Source organism: Vicugna pacos, chromosome 11 (genome assembly GCF_048564905.1).
Source record: "Vicugna pacos chromosome 11, VicPac4, whole genome shotgun sequence".
Lineage (NCBI taxonomy): Eukaryota > Metazoa > Chordata > Mammalia > Artiodactyla > Camelidae > Vicugna > Vicugna pacos.
This window is the reverse complement of record NC_132997.1, coordinates 1,752,407-1,775,216: the sequence shown is the minus strand read 5'-3', so window position 1 is coordinate 1,775,216 and position 22,810 is coordinate 1,752,407. Positions and strand designations below refer to the sequence as shown.

The 22,810-nt window shown below is 40.8% G+C and overlaps 1 protein-coding gene and 1 long non-coding RNA gene across 2 annotated transcripts in view; one reads left to right on the top strand and one right to left on the bottom strand.

Moving 5' to 3' along the window:
* LOC140699559 (uncharacterized) overlaps positions 1–22,810 on the top strand; it is a 135,197-nt gene that overhangs the window by 77,653 nt on the left and 34,734 nt on the right. Inside the window, exons 12-16 of the mRNA XM_072972211.1 lie at positions 16,618–16,709; positions 16,805–16,945; positions 17,497–17,553; positions 18,833–18,893; positions 19,424–19,647. Coding sequence (XP_072828312.1) covers positions 17,519–17,553; positions 18,833–18,893; positions 19,424–19,647 — 320 coding nt within the window. The 5' untranslated portion in view covers positions 16,618–16,709; positions 16,805–16,945; positions 17,497–17,518. The remainder of the gene's footprint in view (positions 1–16,617; positions 16,710–16,804; positions 16,946–17,496; positions 17,554–18,832; positions 18,894–19,423; positions 19,648–22,810) is intronic.
* LOC140699600 (uncharacterized) overlaps positions 1–22,810 on the bottom strand; it is a 60,954-nt gene that overhangs the window by 22,430 nt on the left and 15,714 nt on the right. The window lies entirely within an intron of this gene.

Genomic DNA, 22,810 nt, shown 5'->3' with positions numbered 1-22,810 from the left:
AGTTTAAAGGGGGAGAAGGGCAGAGGAGGGAAACTAGCCAGGCCCCGTGTCAGGTACCAGTCGGCCGCCCTACTTGCGTGTTGCATTCACATCCATGCCTCCCAGGTGGGCGGTGGCAGCCCCCTTTTGCGGTTTGGGAAGCCTTCTCAGAGGGGTTAAGGAATTGGTCCATTTAGCGGCTAGTAAATGCTGTAGCAGGATTCAAGCAGGGCCTTGTCAGACTTCAAGGGCATGTTCTCTCTACTGTTTCCAGTACTTCCCTGTTATACCTGGAATGGTGAAGTGGGTCAGTTTTGGATCCTTTCAGAAAAAGTATGATTTAAGCGCCTCTGGACTGTTTTACAAAGCTCAGCGTTCTTTGATGGTTCTGAAGCACGCAGTGATTTTCGCCCCACAGAGGTAACGTCTAACTCCTTTGTCGATGTCGTGGTTGCAAATGATGGACAGGTTCAAAACCACACTTCGCAGCTTCTGAAGGGAAACTCTCCAATTCTCCCTTGGTCGGCTTTCTTCCACAGGATGTAACTGTGCTGCAGCATAGGCCTGAGCTTTCCGTATGGAGTGAGGGTTTATTATCCGATGTTAGCATAAAACAGTCAGATGAAGAAAATCGACGTTGACAATTTATTTTTGGGTTTCATTTGTCAAAATATACTATCAGTTAATGGCCCATATTACAAATGAAATTGAGTACAGGACATTGCATTTCTTCCTTTCTATTTAGAGTTCTCTTACAGAATAATGTTGCCTGCTTTGGAACATCAGCTGCACCACTCACGGCACCTATCAGTGTGTTGGTGTGATTGCATTTACAGAGTGAATGTAATCTGGGCTTCCTCAGCCCCAAACACTTCAGTGCAGAATCACGGGCTGTAGCCATCTGTTAGTCACGCAAATACTTCTAAAATTATATGATGCTAGAAAAGGAAGAAGAGAGAGAGAGAGATTGATTTTATCAAATTTCCTTTCAGTTCTAACTGCAAACTGTTGTTGAGCAGCTCTGGTTTCCTTTGGATATGAATATATACATTTCTTTGCATGTAACCTGGGTTTTGGACTAGAACACCAAGTTTTTGCTGTCCACAAGCCACAAAAATAGTAGCCAAATTGGACCCGTGTGAAATAGTTTATACTTTTTTCTGAGAAAGTATCCTTGAATTTGGGACTTGGGCTGTGATTTTTGCTTTTTGCTTCCCCCACCCGTCTTGCAATCTCTCACTCCTTCCCACGTGGCCCCCAAGGGTTCGTGGACTCAAAGGAGCAGGCAAACACCCAGTTGGTCACCATGTACTGCTGCTATAGATAGAGGCCAGACAAGACATAAAGGGCATTATCAGAGAGGACTTCCTGGAAGAAATGGGCTCTACATTCATTTGTGAGGACAGAGTAAGAGTCAGCCAGGAGAAGGAGTCAAGAATGTGGCTCAGGTCGCAGGTGCAGCCCGGGTAGAGGCCTGGAAGCTTTTGGCGTGGGGACCCGGGTAGAGTGCCCTATGTGGTCCAGGGTGGAGGGAGCCCCTGCTGGGGAGGACACTGGAGAGAGTCCGTGGTGTAGGGCTTTGGAAGAAGTTGAGTTTTACTAGAACTGACACAGTAGGCAGTGAAGGGTGTCAACAAAAAGTGACCCTCAGGAAAGGTACTTCTGGTTTTGCTTCTGATATACTACAGACAAAAGGGTCGGGACGGGCGAGAGCAGGTATGTTGGTCCCTTTGAGACCCAACCCGTCATTCATTTATTCATAACACGTGCACTTCAGTGAGTCTAGGGGAGACAGAGTGTAGCCACATTAGTAAGCAAAATGTATTTGCTTCTTGAGAACTTAGCATTGTCAGAAGTTGACTTAGCCTAGAATGTTTTAGGAAGAGAGGAACAAATTGTGGAGGTTGGAGGGAGGGAAGGCTTCCTTGGGAAACAGTCAAAATGAGCCTGGAGGCAAGTGGGAAGTAGGAGCAGGTCAGGGGGCTCCTGAGGTCACTGGGGACCTATGTACTGAGATGAGACTGGGCGAGAAGGGTCTGGGGTGGGGCTAGAACTCTACCAGGGAGCCTCTGAAGTGTTTGAAGTGGGGTTGATGTAATCAAATTTGTGCTTTGGGAAGGCTGTCGTGGCTCTGTGTATCTGTGTGTAGCGGGGAAGAGGGGGAGGGTGCCACCAACTGGGGGATTATTAGAAGACCATTCACAGGCTGGAATATGGGCATCAGGGCTACTTCGGGATGGCAGGGGCAGTGTGGATGCCGGCTTTCCTTATGTGGGGCTTGTTAGCAGGGCTGCCCTAGAGGCACCTTGTGGCTGGAAGAAAACTGATGGAGGCCGCCAGGTGGATATTCCTCTTCTCTCCTTCCATGCCTAGTGTGATGATCTTAGCTCAGCCAACATTTGAAACAAAAGAGCTAATCTCCCGGGTTGCCCAGGCCTTTGTTGAGCTCCTTCGAGTGAGATCTGGTAGGATTTAGGTTTGTGTTCATATCTGGATGTTCACTTAGCTAGAAACGTCCTGTCATTTCGATTTCCATAGGGGTTTTTATTCCTGATAAAGACTGCTTTCTTGGTGAGAGGAAAATTAATACAGCTGTTGTCTTTTTCAAAAAAAATCATATATTTTAAGAACTTTAATATTCAAAAGAATAGGAATATAAAAATATTTAAGGAAGACATTGGTGTGGTTTCTTTGCTTTCTGAGCTAATGTGGAGTTAGAGCCATTGCATTACTTAGTAGCACATCCTTGCCAGTATTTAAAGCGCTGTTAGTGAGCGCCCCAGGCCCCACCTCTCAGAATCGTTAAAGTTTGCTCTGAAATAGTGAGGTCATAAAGGTCTTGTTTTCAGAAATCAAAAGGTTTTAAATACGCACCATAGCTCCATTTATAAAATAATAATAAGTTCATAATTAAGAAAGTGGAGGATAATTGATTTTTTTTAAAGCCTAAACATAAACTTTCTTGTGCTAATCTTGCAACTGGAAATTTTGAAAAGAAAAATCCTACTGCAATATCATCTACGTGGTATATATATATATGAGTTTCACGTTTGAAAAGTAACTGCGCAGTGGTTTTCAACGTCAGGAGCATTCCAGCTGAAATACTGGCAGTGGTGGCTGCTGGTTTTCAATGGAAGAGCCTAAATTTGCCTTCTTAGCTTTTTTTTTTTTTGTACTGAGAAGGTTGAGTAGTGCTTTGCCAGCATGATTTTCGGGCAATTTGAGGTCAGATGTCGTGTACCAGCAGTGAGATATTTCCATGCATTTTATTTTCTGGACATCACCAGGGCACATGTGGGGTTTGTGCCTGCAGGCTGGAATGCTGTAGGACTCCCTGATCCATCACCGTTATGTCCTGGTGCTGCTCCAGTCAGTGAATGATTTTCTGTGACTTGGAGGTAATGTGGTCTGATGGAGATGATCAGATGTGCAGTTAAAGTGCTATTAATTGAAATAAGAGTAACCTAGACACATTGCTCTAACAATACAGGATGAGGGAGGAGGATTGGCTGAGCTGCTTGCAGTGGGGTGTCTTCTCAGTTGACTCCCTCACCGTGATTCCTGCCAATATCCGCCCCAGCCCTGCACGGTAGTCCTGCTGAAGCAAGCAAGCACTTTGCTCAGAAACGCCCTGAATTTCCTTGTGCCTCTGTTTGTTGGCTTTTTTTTTGAAAGCACATTTTGCCCTTTGCTTAAATGCCATCCATGCTAGTCACCTCTTACACTCATTTTTCTGGACCTCGTCCATAAATAGCTGCTGAATGGATGAACAGAATGTAGTATCTCCATGTAGTGGAACATTATTCACACTTAAGAGTGAGTAAAAAAGAAAAAAAAAGAGGAGAATGAAAAAGCCACCTGTTTTGGGAATTCCACCCTGACTGTTCAACCCACACTTTTCCGTTTGAAACCCAATCACTTATGCTCCACTCTACTCTTTTTGATAGTACATACCACCTTCTAATAATCTTTAACGATTCCAAAAAAAAAAAAGAAAGAGATGCTGATACCACTTCAAAATATACAAGCCTTGATAACAGCTTGTTACTTGAAAGGAAGCAGACACAAACGGTCACAAATTGTTGATTTCAGTGATCTGAAATGCCCAGAATAGGCACATGCAGAGGCAGAGAGCAGGTGATGGTTGGAAGGGGCTGAGTGGAGGGGGATTAAGGAGTGAATGCTAGTGATAGGGGGATTCTTTTGGGCTGGTGAAGTGTTCTGGAAATAGAAGGTGATGAGGGCTGCACAACCGTGATTGTGCAGAAGACTGCTGAGCGCTGTGTCTGGGAGTGCCTGTTGTTGGGGCATCTTTATTTTGTTCTCATCCTGCAATGTGAAGTGCCATCTTCTGCTGTGGTCATTCTACTCCTGTGAGTGGTGAGGGTCAGAGACTTTGTAGAGTTCTGTTCCTTTTCTCCCTCTGGCTGAGTGTAGGCAAAAAAATTTAAGCCTGAGAAAGTGCTCCATCTGCAGAAATGTCTTTCAGTTTTGCCTGGTGTAAAAATCTTGAGAGCTTTTAACCGTTGAGGCTAGTCTGTGGGGGTAAATAGCCCATGAAGCCTGGGTGAGCCCGGGAAGAGCCGGGCTTCCCTCCCAGACACGGGTGGGGATTTCACCCCCTTTCAGGCAGTGAAGGGCCCAGACCCGTGAGCAGAGTTGACAATTGTGATTATTTACGTGTATCCGCTGCTTCATCTTGGATATTAATTTCAAGCTGAGTCAGTTTGTGGCGGCAGCCTCATCCTACATCAGGAATTTATAGTATCTGCTCTTTGAGGTGAAGACCTGACAGACTTGATTATTTAACAGTCTGCCTTGAATTGATACATCAGATTCCTTTGTGAAAAGCAAAACAGCAGAAATACAGACGTCCTTTAATGCCAATGTGGCCTGGAACAGGTTTAGTCTCTGTGCCTCAGTGGCCTTATCTGTGGGTGGGGAAGATGATAACAGTGCTTCCCTCAGAGGAGCTGGTGAGGGGAGAGTGAGAAGCACAAATGGAGGACTTACACGAGATGCTCATAAATGACCGAATTTAGTGCTCTCCGCCTGGTGAGGCCTCAGGGGCAGAGATGTCAGAACAGAGCAGTCCTAGCCGGAGCTCAATACGTGATGGTAGCTGTTATGATCAGTATCACCACTGTGGGTTATCAGGTAGTTTTAAGACTTGGTAATATGATTTCATGAATAATGTTAAAAGACTAGACATCTCAGATCCAGTTTACATAGTCCTCAAGATTTCTTCTGAGAATTGGATGGTTTCTTCCCCATCTTAAATCTGAGATGAGTCTCTAAAAAATTCCCTATTCCTCCATCTTTTTGCTTTAATTCTCTATTTCTTAAAAAACAAAGTTTTTAGATGGAGTTACTGGGGACTGAACTGAGGGCCTCATGCATGCTAAGCACATACTCTCCCAAATGAGGTATAATCTCTTCCCTGATTTTTTTTTAAATTTACATCTTAGTTTTCAGAGGTTAGAGGCCTCTAATTCTTTTTCTGGAGACTTGTCCATGAACCTGTAAATCTACAATTAATGGACAAAATATGTTTTATTAAAAAAAAATCTATAGAATATTCTGCAATCCATCCAAAAGGAAATTCTCATGGACTTAGAATGTTTCTCCTTTAAGGTGATATCTCCTGTTTGGTCGAGCTTAATTTATTAACTGCCATCCTCATCATCATAATGACCAAACTCGCTGTGAGTGGACGCCTAACTGAGGCTAAAATGCTTTGCTCATATTTTACTTCATAGCAGGTGTTTGATTGTAGGTATCAGTGTCTCCTTTTTTGTAGCTGAGGGATTGAGAGATGGGCCAGCTTGCCCCAAATCACACGCAGCTGGCGGTGGCTAGCTCGATGCTGGAATCCAGGCTGCACAGGATGAATTCTCAATTGCTCCTCTAATCAGCCTCCTGTTGAGTGTTTTCCCGAACTCCTGTGAGTCCATAAATGACCGATTTTAGCTATCTCAGCCTGATGAGGTCTTCAAAGGAGAGACACCAGTGAGAATGTGAGGCAGAGTGACATAAATTAAAATTGTACATTTTCACAAATGTTTTATTCTCAGGTAATGACTTTAAAGGTAATATTTTTTTAATTTAGTGCTTTGTGAGAACTAAAAACAAAACATTTAAAATAACTATTGTGCAAGAGAGAAGTGGTCTTTGAAAGTCCAACTGTTGCTAATGATGTTACTTTTTTTTTCTAGTGGTGTTTATTTACTGAAAAATTTCCAAACACTGAATTTGTTTTATATAGTCTTAGTATGAAAGAAAACTTTGTCAGTGAGTATTGTAAGTAAAATCCTTACTCTTTTCTTTCCTGATGATGAATATCTTAGTTGTTTACCTGGCTTAAGTATATTTCGTCATTTGTGAAATCTGAGTAATATGGTTTACCTTGTCTGGCTGTGAGAGCTGGACGCCTTGTATACAAGGCACCGTATAGGTGCTTAATAAAAATGTGCTGTCACAGTGACTGATAGTTTAGAAGTATCAACTCTGAATACTAAAAAGGGTAGCTTATTTCTGATGCATATTCAATATGTATATATATGATATACATTAATATGGCTTAAAGTAACTAGGATTCAGTTTTTTTAAGTGCAGTATGAAGCTTTATTGAAATCTGTGTCATTCTAGTGAGACAGGGACTACTTAAATTGCCTTAAGCAGACGACCTTGAAGATTATTTACACAGAATGTGTATTGTTACAGCTCAGAATTCATGTTGCCGTGTAACCATCCATCAGACATTTAATTTCTCCGGATTCTGACCAGAACCATTAAGTTTAGAAAAATCCACATTGATTATTTTCTGGGAATAAGCTTCTCTCTTTTGTGATTAAAGAATATTTTGATTTTTTTCTGCACTCTTTTCAGGTTTTAAAATTTCAAAATTTTGACTTGACATGTCACTTTTTTAATATAGAGAATAAAGCTCATGCTGTTTTAATATGTAAATAAATGTTTTTGTATTTCAAAAAACTTGTATCATTTCCTGGCTCTTTGAGAACTATTTTGCAAGATACTTAGATTACCTACTGTTGGAAAAATACAGACGTGACTTTTATGAATATAGGTGTAGTACAGTTCTGTTGGTTTTTACTACAGTGCAAGACATGAGACCTAGGAGAGCTTTGCTGCTGATTGCCAGGAGGATAGATCTCAGGTCTCAGTCTCCCCTCGTGTAAAATGAAGTGGCTGGACTGGAATCTTTCCACTTCTAAGATGAATTTTCATGAGCCTATGTCTTTTGTTTATATTTAGGAGTATTAGCAATATCAGATTAAATACTGAATACCCGTCCATTCCCCCGAAGCAAAGTGCAGTATATGCTACATAAGCTTCTAGTTATCTGATTCTCGTTTCTCATCCTACAGTCAATTTTTGTGTTGCATGTTTCCCGGCAACCTGGAAGGTCTTTTTAGCCATAGGTGGCGCTGTTGCAACTTTTTACAGTCTTAATTTTTCTGTTTGTAAAATAAGGCTTAAACAATGTGATTTTATTTTGATTTCTTTGCTTAATGCTTCAGAATAGCACAATGTCCATTATGTCTTTCTACCTGGAAAAATTTTTCTGCTTATATCATAGTTTTATTCTGTTATCTCGCTGTGAACATTTCAGACTTGCTGTGCAAACAATGGCAAAATCGGCCTTTTCTTCTAGTGTTAGAAACCAGTGAGCCGGGATTTTATAAAACAGCTAGAAGCTGCCTCTGGAGCACCATAAAGCTGAAAAGTGTGTTGAGTTCCCTGAGTATTGACCCCGCCGCTATGTGTTAATTGGTGGCAGTTGATTTGGTACATATATGAAGGGGTGTAGTTTCTTGACTTGGGTTTGCCTGCACGTGCTGCCACTGAACCACATGATCCTGAGTCAGCTCGTTCTGAGTTTTCCCCTCGTCTGTGAGAAGGGGACGCTCATATCTGCTTTGTAGAATTGTGAGAATTAGTAATTATGTAACGTGTTTAACACAGTGGGTACGTCAAGAGAACTCATAAACTTTAGCTGCTGTTTTGTGTGAAGCCATCATTTTATAGTCTTTGGTAATTACAAAGAAACAAGAAAATAAGAAAAGCTGATTTTATGATGAAAGATATTTGAGGAGGTTCCATAATTCCTACACCCATAATTTAGCATCAGCAGAGTCAGAACTGTTACACAGTCGCCCTGGACCAACGTTAAGCCACAGAAATTTTTGTTACTTCATATATGTTGGGGCCTAAGGGGAACCAATACTTATACACATGTTGTCTCCAGCAGCCAACTGAGAGGTGACACAAAAGAGTAGGCAGGCGTTAAATGTCTTCTTTGTTACTGATGAAGACACGTTCTCCATGAACTTCAGGGCTGTGGGTAAATGAGTGTCATGATACTGTGTCCCAGAAGTAGAGACTCACCCTGTCCCAGGTATCTCTGGGCCACAACAAGCCTTCCCTTGAGAGAATCTGCCCCATCATGCACAGGGCTGTTCTGCCATGGAGCTGAGCATCCAGGGTGCTTCCCTAGGGTGGCCAACACTGGAGGGAAAGGAAGGGTTTCACATGCCCTGCTTGTCTCCCTGGAATCACAACTCAATCTGTTAATGTGAGGAGGGCTAGCTGTGGGCCAGGGGTCAGGGCTGTGAAGGGAGTAGCACTCTGCATGGCCCAGAGGAGTGGGGAGGAGGTATCCCTTCCATCAGTTTAAACAGGTGGTGGGATGGAACAGAAGGGTGCACCCCAAGAGTTTATAAAAGGAGAAATAAAAATTTCCTTTTGGTATTAGTCTAGCCAGGAAACACAGAAGATGATTAGGAAGGAGACTTGTAAACCACTGTAATATTAATTTGACATTTGTTGAGCACCAAAAATGTGCTACATTCTTTTCTGAGCGTTTTACAGAAATGAATCCTTCAATCTTCTCAACAAGCGAGTAAGGAAGGTTTGATTGTTATCCCAGTTTTACAGTGTGGAAATTGAGGCACACAGAGGGTAAGTTGGCCAAGGTCACAGAACCAGTAAGTGGCAGAGCAAGTATTTTAACCCTGGCTGTATGGTATTGTGGCTCCCAGAATGGGCTTTGGGTGTTTAGATGTATCTGCATCCCTCGATTTCTGTACGTCTGTGCCTCAATTAGCCCAGAAAGGACAGGGAAAGGAGAGTTACACAGGTGCTCACAGTCGTGTCTCGGCAACTGTCCACGAAGAGTGCACCGTGATTAGCATTAATTGTTTTCCAGGCAGCAGATCTGTTGGTATAACAGAAATTTAGTCCATTGAATTAATCTAGAAATCCTTCCTGCTCTGCTTCTGTCCACACTTGCCATGTGACTGCCTGCCCGTGATTGTGCCGTGGAGGAGAACATATACTCATGGTTGAACTCTGATATTGTAGTCTGGTTCATAGTTTCACGTCTTCTGTTACATTAAAAAGTTAAATTTCTGGTTTCTTGTATCTGTGTCTCATGAGTTTGGTTAATGTGAAACCAGTCCATGGGAGCCCAGGGGTTATGACGGTATAAATTTTTAGCACGTTGTGGCACTTCTAGCTGTGCAGACCTGACTGGGGGATGTACGCCTTTCTCACTGATTTCTCCCAACAGCAGGGTCCTCTCACGGATGTGAGGCTGGGAGCTCTCTGAGTAGCTCAGTCAGAGGCCAAGTCCACCAATCAGAAAATGATGAAGTACCTGGAAGTGGGTTTAATAAAAGTAAAGGGCTTCCAGGTAGTCCGATGGGCTGTTCAAGAAATTTGGTGAAAAGCTGTCCACTGTCTGTGGTTTAGCTGCTTCTTTGCTGTTGAAAAGTCTGGAGTAGATGAAGGGATTTTAAAAAGCAGAAAGGAGTGATTTCAGGTGGTACGTCCACACCGGTGAGAAGTGATGGATGACCGCCACTGTGAAGCATAGACAGAGTCTTACAAACTTCATAAAACAGCTTCAAATGCTCTGCCATCTGAGTGCACTTCATATGGGGTCCAGTTCATCACTGGTCACGCTGTGAGGGCAAGTAACTGACGATGGCAGAAAGGACACGGAGGCATCAAAAAGTTCTCAGTCATGTTCCCTGTTTAAAGAATGTGGCACAGTGTATTATATTTGAGCTGGTTTTTCACTGAACAGTTTTTAGTGTTTTCTGGGACTCCCCAGTGCCCCAAGGTTCCATGCAGCTGGGTGTCCCCTCATTGCAGCTTCATCAGCGCTTGCCCTGGGCTGATGTGGTGTCATGGGAAGCAGGACGGTCAGCGTCCCCAGCTCCTCTGAGCTCCGTCTCCTCATCCGCAGAGCCTGGTTTCTCATCCGTGTCTACTTAGTAGGGTTGCTGAGAATCATCGTGTGATTTCTGGTTGTCTCTGTGACTGGCAAATAGCCAATAATTGATAGAAACTCTTGTTTTTTTATTGTAATTGTGTCTCCTAGATTGCAGTGGTTTTTAGTCTGCATTTTTTTATAACTTTACTCATTTTTAAATATGCCCTTATTTTATTTTTTTTTTTTGAGGTACTGGGGACTGAAGCAAGGACATTGTGCATGCTATGCAGGTGCTCTACAACTGAGTAATACCCACCCTCCTTGTCTGCACTTAAAAATAAATATTGCAATACACAAAATAGCTCTTAAACTCCATCATGGGACCTGGTCTCTGTATAGGCAATTGAACACGTATACTATTTCAATAAGAATAAATGCTGTTGAGACATAGGTTTCTGAATCTGTTAATGTGCTTAAAAACGATCATAGCTAGTGATAAACACGAGACTTGGATCCAGTACTTCTTAGGGTATGTTTTGCCATCATGGGAAATTACATTCTACCGAGAAGGCTAATTGGGTCTCTTTGATATTTGGATGGTTTAGCAGGTGATCAAGGCTTTCCAAAGCTGACAGTTTTGTATTTTAATCTAACTACAAAGTTATCTTCTAGAAGATGGAAATCATAACCTTGTGAATTTCCCAGTAATCCAGGGGGTATGTGTCTGTGTCTGTGTCTGTGTGAACGTTTGTGTGTGTGATTTCAGGAATGTAGAAATAAGTTCCATATAGACTTCTGATATCTTTCTCTTCCAGTTCAAGGTATAAGCATATACTTACACAAATAAATTGATTTTCTTTTGTCATTTGGCATATTGGCGGGAATAAGAGGTTCTCATAGTTGTTTCAGAAGGGTTGGGAAGCATGAGCTTAGAAAACGGGAGGAGAAAGAGGCAGGGAGACACTTCACACTTTGTGCAGGATATGAGAAACAGTAGCTTTTCTTTTCTCTTTTCTTCTAAAGCAAACTGGCACTGAATTGTAACACACTATTACTCAGAATTGCTTTTCTAATCAGATACAAGTGCCTCAGATTTTTCAAGGCAACATGAATGATGAAATGTGTTTTAGCATTTATCTTTAAAAGTAGTTTTATTTCTCAAGCAAAAGACTATAGCCTGTTTCTTCCAGCGTCACAAGAAATACTCATTGATCTATGTACATGTTCTACGTGCTTATTTTCTTTGGGTTTTTTTTTTAAGTGCTTGTTTCATTGTGGTGTGAATGAATGTTTAAAATTTCTGGATTTTGATCTTTAGAAAATGCTGATATTTCAGAATTGTTAAAAACCTGATTGTTCTTTGGTCCTTGTTTGGTGGGGCACCCTGTTGATTAATCTTGTGTGTTAAAGAGAGAAATTCTTCCTCTAGCCTGCAGATCATTAAGTGTATGGTTTGCAGTATGCCTTTAAATTTCATTGAATGCATTGAACATGATTGTCCAGTGAATTTTGAGTTGACTCATAGTAATGACTTTGCTTTGTTTCTGTGGCTTTTACTCCTCTCCACAAGAGCTTGAATTCTCTGTTGCATTTTGTATACGTGTTCTTCACAGTGGAAGACATTTTTTACAGAGGTGGTTTTTCCTAACACCTCTGAATGCCTTCTGTAATTGATACAACCAAAATCTGTTATTTCAATGCTTAATTATTTCATAAACTAGTTTTTGGCTTAATCAGAAACAATGACAGAGTGATAATAAAAAATAGGAAAACTTTCCTTCCTTTGAAGAATAGAAATCAGGTGGTCAGGCTCACCCATGCTTTGTGCCTGACACACTTAATCTCATGTCATTGTGTATCATGATTCGGAGATGGAGTTGCTTCAGGTTTATTGATTTTTTGTTTTAACATTTGTTTTGAATTCTTTCTCCAGGCTTATGTATCCTGTTGGGTTTGTTGAAACTGTAGAAGGGAAACAAAAGCTTTTTTTGGTTTCCGGAGGCCTGAGTTGCTGATGATAAAGAGTTGAGGGTGGGCTGAGGAACAGAGTGACACTCCATCTGCTCCCAGCTGAAATTGATTAACAATGAAATCAATTAAGTGTATCGGTATTTGACCAATAGAAGTTAGCGAGCCCAAACTGGCTAGTTATGCCCAAAGAAAGTACTGAATTCACCTGCAGAATTAGGTGCTTTACCAAGAAGAAGCAGCTTAGAGCAATCAGAAAAATCAGTCCTATGATGAGATATAAAATAAATATAATATCTTTTATTTCTGAAACTTTTCTACGTTAAGTTGTGTAGAGCTAAAATTAAGTTTCAAGCACCAGGAGTTAACAGTGTGGGTGGTTCTGTATGATCATTATTCAGGAATGTGCCTAGACTCTGCTAGAGTGGCTGAAGCTGGCAGGAAAAGACCCAGAGCCAGGATTTGTCACCCTAGGGTGTCCTCCATAATGGTTCCATGTGGGAGCCCATGATTGGGTTAACAAATTTTAACAGACCCCAGCCGCCTGTCAAATTTAAGAAGAAAACATATACTTAGTAACTGCTTTGCAAGCAGGGCCCTGTGCATACTCACTCCTGTCTCCTTGCCTTAAAAAGCAGAGATAATGCTTTGCTTGCGTAGATGAGGTTTTAGATAGCACTCTGCTCATCGCAAAGCAATGACCCAGGCCCTCAGCTATAAAGGCTGGGCTTGTGTGCAGTTAGATACTCTATTATCCCCCAAACAAGGACCTAGCTGGTCTGGTGGTCTGCTTTGTAATTCACATGTCTAAAGAATGTATCTTATTCCCCTCACCCCATGACTTCCCTAAAGATACACTAAGCCTTTGTACTCATGGTGGATTCTACAATCTCTGTCTCATCCTTCTTTCCCCAAGTTCCTGCTTACTATCACACAACTGTTAATGACGTTTTCCTTTGATTATACACAATAAATGTGAGAGCATTTGAGAGAATCGTGGAGTTGGGTCCCTACGCCCTCTCGCTTTCTTGACTTTTTCCACAGAGTCTTGAGTATTCATTCCCTGTACGTAAGACTTCTGCCAGCCAGAACCCACAGTTCCAGGTGAGAAGGATGCAGGCTTTATCTCTCCTACCCGAGGGAGAGAGAGTAGAAAATTGAGATCTGCTCTTCCGTGGTCCCTTCCTGCCCCAGGTCTACTCCAGTTCACCTGCAGCCTTCTGGCCTCTGCTCACAGGGCCTCTGTCCCAGGACTGACAGCAGCCTTTTCTTCCCTTGTCAACATTTCCTGGGCCTTTTAGAAGTTGGTCTCTTCTGTGCAATACAACCCTGGCAGATGTGATGGTGGTAAGCGTGCTGGTGGGCAGTCACTTGGGGACTGCCAGGAGCCATGCTGATTCTCCTGAGTCTCATATTCGGGGTTACAGTACTGTCGAGCAACAGAGGAAGCCCTTTAACTTGAGGCCAGCTCAGCATTGCATCACTTTCATTTTATTTTTGAATTTTCAATGGAGAAATTATTTGTAGCAAACTGTTCCAGATTTTTGGCTGCCTGCTTTCCTCACCACCATTTCCTTGTTGGCTCTGGTGCTTGTTTTAAGAACCAGGTTTCTTCTCTGGTTATTTCTAGCAGCTGGGCTTGCCGAATCCTTGATCTGCATTTGAAGCAGAATGCTTCTTCGTGATGTCAAGCTGATTTTCCTATTTCTGAATATTTCGTGTACACTCAGCAACTCTTTCAAGTGAAATGCTCTTGTCCAATTCTGTTAACCCACATTTGCCGATCTCCTGCTTTCATGCTGAGGGCAGTTTCTTCTTCCTGTAATAAAAGTTAGCAATTTGCATTTACTATTTGAAGGTTCTGGCCCTAGGTGCTTTTGTCCTTAACAGTTTTAATACAATTCACCCATTAAAATGTACAGCGGTTTTTACTCAATGCCCAGAATTGTGCATCGCAGTCAATCTTAGAATATTTTCATCCCCCAACAGGAAGCCCTGTATGCACAAGCAGTCATTCCCATCTTCCTCATCCTCCCCCAGCCCCAGGCAGCCACTGTTCTCTCTCTGTGGATTTGCCTGTGCTGGACATTTCATGTAAAACAAGTTATTTCATGTAAATGGAACTGTCTATTGTGACTGACTTCTTTCACACTGAGTAACTTTTTCAATGTTTTTCCAGGTTGTGGCCTGGGTCAGTACTCTATGCTTTGCTATTGCTGAATTATATTCTACTGTATATCCGGGCCCCACTGTTTACCCATTCATCAGGTGATAGTCATTTGTGTTGTTTCTGCTTTTTGGGTGTGAATAGTAATGGCACCGTGAATACTCCTGTAGGAGTTTTTATGTGGACATTTGTTTTCAGTTCTCTTACTTGTGTGACCAGAGAGCAGAAATGCTGGGTCATTCATAAACCAAATGTTCAACTCTCTGAGGACCTGCCAGGCTGTTTTCTAAAGTGGCCACGCTGTGTTACATCCTCACCAGTAAGGGCTGCGCGCTCCGCTTCCTCTGTGTCTTCATTAGTGCTTGTTACACATTTTTTTATTATAACCTATTGTAGTGAGTGTGAAGCGGTTTCTCCTAGTGGTTTTGACTTGATTTCTTTTACAGCTAATGATATTGAACATCGTTTGATTGTGCTTATTGGCCATTTGTATATTTTCTTTGAAAAATACATTTTCAGATACTTTATTCACATTTTAATTGAGTTCTCTTTTTCTTGAGTTGTAGGAGTTTTTTCTTTTATTTTATCTGAATACTTAATCAGATAAATAATTTGAAAAAATTTTCTCCTCTCTGTTGTTTTTTCACTTTCTGGATGGTGTCCTTTGAAGCAAATTTTTAACATTTGATGAACTCCAATTTATCACTGTTTTCTTTGTTCCTTGAGCTTTTGGGGTAATTAAAATCTGAGGTATTTTATTTAAACTTTTATATAAAAAATAACTTAATTCTTAAGACCGTTCTAGGAGATGGGTGCTGTGGTTGTCCACAGTCTATGGATAGGAGACTGAGTTGCAGAAAATTTCACTGAAATATCAGTGTCACAGCTACCCAGTGCTGTGGGATTTCAGACCCTCATGTTTGTCCCCAGCATTTGTGATCTTCACCACCATGCTCCACTACTGCCTGGAATCGTTAATGAAAAAGTTTTCCTTTTTTGATTTCTTGATTGTTTGTTTTCTCATTGGGGAACTCACCTCTTCATTTTCCTTGTAGAGATCTGTGTAGGTTTATTTTAGGTCTCATGTACTTATTTATTACTCAGGCTCCAGTGATGATTGTGCCTAGTTGATCTAATCAATTCATGCTCAAGTCTTTCCTGCTCATGACACTAAAAAGAGAGTCATGATTTACATAATGCTCAAAGAAGAATGTACTTGAGTGATTTTATTTTTCTAACCAATCAAACCAATCAAATAAAAACCCGGTGTTGGAACAGATTATTAGCCCTGCAGAATAGGGTCACTGTCTTCCTTGTGTTTCATTTCTTTTGTCACAGTGTCTGGATAGTGCCTTGCTGTCCAGCAGTTTTGTGAGGATACGGTGCTCGTGAATCATTGTAAGGAAAGAATTTTGACAACAGACTGTGTTGTTCGTTTCACGAGGGAAAAGATCATATAGAAATACTGCTCAGATTTATTTTAAAATTAAGCTTGGTGTTTTGAGAAGGGTTCAAGAAACCATACAAAAATCTTTTTCACTAATTTTAAATCTATCTTAGACACATTATGCTTACATAGCAGAGTAACTTATCAACTAGCCTTGACAAGAGGAGTGTATTATTGATTATCTATTTTAGTTGAAATATTCTACCTGGGATAAAGTAATCAGTGCCCATAAATGAACAAATATGTTCGTATTTCTATGCAACATGGGAGCAGACTTCATATCTTTCTATATAATATATATGACTGTGTGTTTTAATCTGTCTGTCAGTGTTTTTATAGTTTTTCAGCAATGTTGTAACTTTAGAATTCTTCTAAGGAAACCACCCCAAATTCTAGTGCAGTTTGTAGTGTGTATCCTGTCTTATGCATGGGATTCCACTGTCCCCTCTGTGAGGAATTTCCTCTCCTATTGAGTTAGTAGCAGAGTTAAAGGAACTATGATTTCTAGGCCTTTGATCTCCATGTGTTTGCAGTTGGCTGTCAATCAAGATTTTCCCTTTCTTGAGTTTTCATTGTTCAATTAGAATTTTGGAAATAACAATTAATATGTTGCAACACTCTCCCTAGAAACTTGATGTGTTTGTGCTTTTCAGGTTCCAATTTACGAAAAATGTAAATGCACTCTTGTTTTTAAATAGTCCTTTTTCACTAGATATTTGTTTTCATCTTTATAGTCAAAATATTTTTTTCCCAATGAATGAATCGGTTTGCATGTTTTAAAAAATACCTTACTTTTTATATTTCTTATTCTAACAGGTATATTCATTGTACAGAATTTAGAAAATAAGGATAAACACAATTATAACTTAAAAATGGCCTCTAATCTCACCTGGAGATACAGTTGTAAGGTTTGAAATTGAGAATTACAAGTCCTCTCAAATTTTTCTTCTATTTCAACTACGGTTTGGTTACTGAGATCCTCGAATTCCCATATGAATTGTAGGAGCAGATAGTCAGTTTCTGCAGAGCAACCCGCTGGGATTGTGATCGAGTCCACGTTGAATATATGGATCGCTCTGGGGAGCACTGCCATACCAAGAATGCTGTCATTTGATCCAGGAATGTGCGTGGTGTGTCTGTCCAGGTATTTAGGTCTTCTTTAATTTTTTTTCAGCATTGCATAGAGTTTACATTGGATTATTTTACTATATTTTTTGCCTTTATACTGAGGACAAGTGTGCAAGGTACCGGGATCAGAAGTGTATTGGAGCTCCGCAACTTGCTGCCACCGGACGCTGTGCTCTTGCTTCGCCCACTGTACAATGCTGCACAAAATAGGACCTAAGTAACTCTCTCTTGAAAGAATGATTATATGATTGCTGGATGATGTTTGAGAGTCCTTGTGATGATGTATTTTTCCCAGAATTTCCCCTCTTCTTAACTATGCCCTTTCTCTTCCTTTCCTCCAGCCTGGGTTTCAGCCTGCCTGTGGCATTGATTTTCCTTGTCTGTGGACTCTTCCTTTCACTAGTTCATGATAATGTTACATGTGAGATGTGGAAACTTGCTAGATGTCAAGAAAGAGCAAATCCATTGTATGCTAATATTTTTAGAGTGTGTTATTGTTTTATCGATTGAAATTAAATCAGGCTGACCCATTGAGCCATCCCCTGAGCTCTTTTTGCCTTCCTACAGGTGATACTGCTCTCGTTGCTGCATGTGCCCTTCCCCCAGACTTGGTTTTGGAGTTGAGTAAGTCACCATCACTGGAGCCCTCTCTTTAAATGATGAAGAGAACACTTGCTCTTTCTCCCTGTTTGGGGACTTGGATGAGATGAGGTAACAGATAAAGAATGGAGCCCCACCTCATTCTGACCCCCGCTCTTTCCGTTCCTTTCTCCAGGGGAAGAGTACAATACAAAAATATAAAGATTGTGAGCTAATGAGATAGACAAGACAACCGATCATTTATTAAATACCCTTTCATGCCAGAAACAAATGTATTATACACACAAAAAGCACATAAAGTACTGTAGTACTGTGGTTACAAACGTGGGTCCGAGTTCGAGTCCGGGTCTGGAGTGACAAGTCCTGTGAGATGGAGAATTGGTGGGTCGGCTTAGCCTCTCCTGGACTTGTTTTCTGTCCTGCAGAGATGGGGCTCGCTAGGCGTCCCTCCCCCGTAGAGGTGCTGAGGGCTGTAAAAGACGCGTGTAGGCAGACCGAGCACAGCTGCTCTTTCCTCGTAAGTGCAGGATAGCATAGCTTTTGCGGTGATGGCTTTATGACCACACCGTGTAGATTCTCAGTGCTCCGAAGGGATGCCTTGCGAATTGGAGATGGGATTCTCACTTCTGTAAATACCCAAGGACTGTGTTATTGGGCCTTGCTGATTTGACTCTATTCTTTAGAAAGTACATAATGTAGATATATTTTTCAAACATGCATGCTTTTTTTCTTTTATTATTTATACTTCTACCCTCTCATCTCTTGGTGTGACTTTTCATGGAATCCAGGAAACAGTCCTAAGCTACCTGCCTCTTCACACTTCTCCGTGGTGGTTTCCTTCCCTGACTAGAAGAGGGTTTTGCATAGGTAATTTTGATTGCTCCCCTTCTCTTGGAGACTCTCTGTTTGTCTGCCCATCTCTCACCTGTCCATCTGTCCATTTCTCTACCCACTCATTCTTCTGACTTGTTCCAAGAAGCATTTCAGGCAGCTTACAGAAGAACAGATACCAAATAAACAGGTGAGAAAATGGGGCCAAGTTCATACAGTGAGGCTAGGAGTTGAGTCTGTGTGAGAGTTGCAGGCGTGAGACACACGCCTCTGCCTTGTGACTTATAAGATAGACAGCATCAATGTGCCTGAAGTTCCCAGCAGACACAGGGAAACAGGGTTTGTGGAAGATGCTCATTGGCTGTGAAATAAATAAGTGGCTTAGTAGAAGCCCAGCCTTTCCAAATACTAAGGATTAGGAGAATATTTTAGTGTCTTCCAAAATCAAAGTATTGCATCTTTTCTTTTTCAGAGTCTTATGTATAGTTGGTTTACATTCTATACCTGGAAAATTCTCCAAAACTTCTGCCCACGTGAGTCCCATGACTCGGGAATGGGGTGGTTCTGCTCATTAACGGGTGTTGGCCAGAAACGGAAAATGACAGCCTCAAAGGAGCCTGGGATTTATCAGTTATGTTTTTTCAGTGCTGTAGATTTCAGAAAATGCTTTCACCGTTTCTCTCCATCTGAGGCAGCAGCGTGCTCTCTTACCAGCATCAGAAGCTCAGGGCCACGGGATGGTGGGGTTTGACTGCACTGACGTCAAGACAGCTGAGCTAGTCACTGCAGGCTTGGTGCTTTCACGTAGTGCATTTCATGTTCTTTAATTGGTTTCAACAAGTAGTTAATTAACTGAGTTAATTAACATTTAATAAATATGATGCTTTGTTGAAAAGACAGTCATAGGCAGAATATAAGTTGTGAACACTTTAAAAACGGTTTCATTACTGAAATTTCAGTAGGGAAGATTCAGTTTATCTTATTTACGCCTCTCTTTAAAAGTAACAAAGAAACAAGACAGAAAAAGCAGAGGATGATTTCTGTTCTTCCTCTCAGCTTGCAGGTGCCTTCACCTCCAGTGGCATCCATCCAGACACCAGCACTGACACTGGCCGTGCTCAGAATTGCCTCAGCCCTGAAGACACAACTGACAAATAGAAGGGGGGGCGCCCTGTTACAGGGGGTGCTCTCACTTTGTGGGTCCTTATGTAACTGCGTGGTGTTATTCAGGATCGCCCTTTCTACACTGCGTGACGGTGCTGCGGTGTCTCCTAGTTATTTGTTTATGTAAGTACTCGTGTGTTTTTTCCAATGTGTGGTACTAGACATCAAAAAATGCTTTTTTCAGGTGAAAAATAGTGTGTATTTAATATAAAAGTCTGAAAAAAGTGTCAAAAGTGTCTATCTTGTTCCCAGTACTCAGAGATAATAATTAACACTTTAACATCTATTTTCTGTTCTTTTCATCAGTGTGTATTACCTCTGTCATAAAAACCAGCGAGCACTGTGTGCCTGTTTTCTGTATGGAGACCTCCATTTTCCATTCGGCTTATTACACATTTTTCTACAATATTCTATCTCCACTGGCATGATTTTTAATGACCAGTATAGCATTCTGTCTTGTGGAGGCATCGTCCATTTTACTTTGGACTTAAATAAACTTTTAAACTCCAAGTATACTTAACTGAAATACTGAAAAGAGAACTGTGGTTGTACCGAAAGTCCCCTACTTCCCTTCCCCTTATTTCCAGAGAGTAAAAACTGCTGACAATATGGAGTATGTATTTCATGACCTTTATGCCTATGTCATATATATATACACATACATCACGAATATGAGAAATCTATGTATATGTGAGTGTATATATGCTTTATTGAAAAATAAGGCCATACTATATGTTTTCTGCAGCTCGGTTTATTCACTCAGGTATATATCATTGACTTCTTCCCCCTCTAGTCTCACCCGGTCCTTTCAGATAGAGTAGAGGGTTTTCCTGATGTGCAGGTTTGGTCTCGTGTAAGGACACCTTTCGTGGGAGAGTACTGTGGACAAGGCCTTGGACCACGCCGAAACGCCGGAACTTTAGTGCCCACAGCTCGCCGTGATTTACCGCATCATTGTCTTGATGGTAGACACTTAAGTTTTCTCCATCTTCCACTGTCAGAAAGGGTGTTTGACTGGAATCCTTCTTATACAAACATTCCTGTGATCTTGTATAAGTATTTCTCTAGTTAAGGTTTCTGGAAATTTAGTCCTTGGATGTGACAACTACATAAATCACAGGCTCCTTTCAAGTGAATCTAGAAATTCCTTCTCCTTTGGGGAATGAAAAGATGTAGAATAACTTATGTAACCAATTCTCTATCGCTGGATATGATTTCACTTCAGCTTTTCTTCTCACCATTTTAAACAGTGCTGTGTAAATGCTCTGATGAGTACATCTTTTTGAACTGATTTTTTCTAAATGAAACGATTCCTAAAAGTGGAGTTCAGCCTGTGTGTACACACGTTTTTCAGAGTTTACATATCCATTGACATGTCGTCCTCCAGAAGATCGCTCACAGTTTGTTCTCTCAAACATGGACACTAGCTAGAATATCTTTTAAAAATATGTGCCAATATGATGAGCAAAAGTACTTTTTCATTGTTTTAATTTACACTTGATGACCAGTGAGGTATTGAGCATTTTTCACTCATTAGCCATCTGACTTTTAAAAAGTGAATGATCTCTTTTGTCCGTTGAACACATTTAAGTGAGGGAGCTTCTTGTTGCTTTGTGACAGCTCTATGTATATTATGAACATTAACCCCTTGTCTTCATCAAGATGTATCAGAGAGCTTTTCCTTGTCATTTTTTGCCTTTCATTTTGTTCAGTAGGTTCATTTTTGTTGTGGCCCAAAATAATCTTAAGATAGTAAATGTCTTCTTTTTGGGTTTTATCCTTGATATTATTCTTAGAAATACTTTCTTATAACGGTATAAATTTCTTCTGTAGGTTTTTTTAATCTCTAAGATGGAGATGATAATGGTACTTGTTATAGTGAGGAGAAGTTGAATTAATATGAGCAAAGAATTATATTCGCTGTTATTAGTACTTTCTAATATTCACATCACTTTCTGTAATTTTTCTTGCGGTCATTATGACTGGAATAGAATTTGTTCTTTCCAGGGGATTCTCTGATTGTCCCAAGACAATTATTGAATTCATACTTTGCTTTTTAACTTGAAATCACACCTGTAAAGAATACTTATGTACACTAGAGTCTCTTTTTGAGCTCATGGTTTATTTCTGTCAATCTTACTTTCTTACTCTAGCACTATATCTTACATATTGTAAAAATATATTTAATATCTGACAGTGCGATTTTTTTTGATTCTCTTTACCATCCCATATTTTCTTGGCTAGTATTATGACTTTATTATTCCTGAAGAATTCTAATATAATTTTTCAAGTTAAAAAAAAAAGAAGTGTTGTCATGGGATTTTTTAGTAATTTTGAATTATATTTAGGAGAACGTACATTTTTTCAAAACTGCTTTCCTCCATACAAAATGTTGATGTCTCTACTTTCACACCTCTTACTTTACCCCACAGTACAGTCCTGTACTTTCTCCATGTACAACATGGGCATTGTTTTTGAGTTTATTCCAGATTATTGTTGATGATTTTGTTAATTTTTTAAGTGAGAATTTTTTGCTATTATATTTTTTAACTGTTAAAACTGACACCTAGGAAGGAAGATTCGGTTTGTAAATACTCACTTTGTAACTTCTCATTTAAAATTGTAAGTATTAAGTACTAGTTACAGAATCCTTTCTTTTCTGTTTTTAAAAATTTGTTTCCAAGATTCTCAAAATGGTCATAGCAAAGTAGTATAGATGAGGAGACAGATGGAGAGAGGTAGTGTGGCTCATGTACAAACTGTGAGCACTTTCATGGCTGCCTTTACGCTGGAAAAGCCACTGAAGAGTCCAGGATAAACCAGGGGTGGCTTTGTATGCAGTTGAAAGCCAGCTTTCCTGCCTGGTGAAGTCTGGTGGGCATGGCAGGTAGATGATCAAGGTCGAATGGAGGTTATTGGCTGCACAGAGCGCTGTGTCTGAGAACTGGAGAATATCACCATGGGAAATGCTTGGTGCCAGGAACAATGCAGAGGAGCTGGGGACCCTGTGTGTTAAGGATTTTCCAGCCCTGGGAGTGGGAAGATCAGACTCTGCATTCAGATCTGAGTTTGAATTCATCCTCTTTAGTTTACTTGTCCTCTGACTTTTGTCAAGCTATATACCCTCTTTCACTTCCTGTTTTCTTATCTCTCAAAATAGGAGAATTACAGCCTGCTGCTAGATTGTTTGGTCAGGTTAAATAATTAGTGTCTATAAGATGCCACGTACAGTCACAAGCTCAGTGAGAAATGGGCTGTCGGCTGTTCTTCTGCAACTCAGTGCTTG